Here is a 1,016-nt window from a genome sequence, read left to right as displayed (position 1 = left end):
ATCGTTTGCTGCAAATCCATCTCCTGGTCACTACTTCCGTCAGTCGTTGTGGTAGCAAAAAAGCTCGCCGGTAGAAGCTTTTTGTCTTGTCGGATGCAACAAATGAGGCGGACGCCAGCGTCGCCACAGAAGACACTCCAGCCGATGCACCAAAACTACATGCTGGTTCCAGCTTTTTATTTGCCGGTTGTAGCTAAACAAGAAACTGGTGTTGCAATCGGCGGCGACGATCGTCGATGATTTCACCCGTAAGTGGGAAATGCTTCAACCAGCATAGGAAAAGCTTCATCCTGCGGTGGAAAAAGCTTCAACAGGCATGAGGGAAAAGTTTCAAACAGTGGAAGAAAACTTCAAGCATGAAAAAGCTTCAACTTGGTGGTGCAAAAGCTTCAAGCGACGGCGGAAAAAGCTTCAAGCGGCATGGGGGGAAAGCTTCAACCTGCGAAAAAGCTACAACCATAGTGTGTGGGAGTTGCAACTGTGAACTATTTTTGCTGGAACCGGTGACCACGGCAAGCGAGAGGTGACCATGGCGAGCACGACGGTCACCGCGGCGAGCGGGAAACCATGAGGGTGGTGAGCTGGGACTCTGGTCAGGAGGTGCTGAAACCCGTGTCTCTGTGTTCTGGAACTGTTACTACGGCGAACTGCGAGGTTGGATCGGTGTTTTTATGCTGGAACCGTGGCTGCCTGGCGAGGTTGGCAAGCAGCGGCTAGCTTGGGAAAGAAGTGGAAGGGAGCGGCGGCAGGCAAGTGGCGGCGCGCCGGCGCGGGGTCGTTGGGGTGGATATTACGGGCGCTGACGGGACGGGGAAAGAAGTGAAAGGCGAGAGACGGGGGAAGGAAAGGATGCGGAAGCCAGATCAGATGGCTGCGCTTCGCTGCATCGGGTGGCTACGGTGCGACCGGCCCAACTATTGGGCCGGCGTGCCGGCGCCTAATACTGTCCCAAAAATTATTAGGGCTTAGGTAGTAGAGCGTCGTGGGTCTTGCTATATATGGCCAGTTTTTTTTTT

At 54.0% G+C, this 1,016-nt stretch overlaps 1 protein-coding gene across 1 annotated transcript in view; it reads left to right on the top strand.

Annotated features, from left to right (window-relative positions):
* The first annotated feature begins 567 nt into the window (after window positions 1-567).
* The window catches only part of LOC119273055, a 1,550-nt gene continuing 1,101 nt past the window's right edge, over window positions 568-1,016 (top strand). Inside the window, exon 1 of the mRNA XM_037554362.1 lies at window positions 568-698. Within this exon, the coding sequence (XP_037410259.1) occupies window positions 568-698 (131 nt within the window). The remainder of the gene's footprint in view (window positions 699-1,016) is intronic.

The sequence above is a fragment of the Triticum dicoccoides genome, chromosome 3A, assembly GCF_002162155.2.
Source record: "Triticum dicoccoides isolate Atlit2015 ecotype Zavitan chromosome 3A, WEW_v2.0, whole genome shotgun sequence".
Taxonomy (NCBI): domain Eukaryota; kingdom Viridiplantae; phylum Streptophyta; class Magnoliopsida; order Poales; family Poaceae; genus Triticum; species Triticum dicoccoides.
This window is presented reverse-complemented; position numbering and strand designations above follow the sequence as displayed.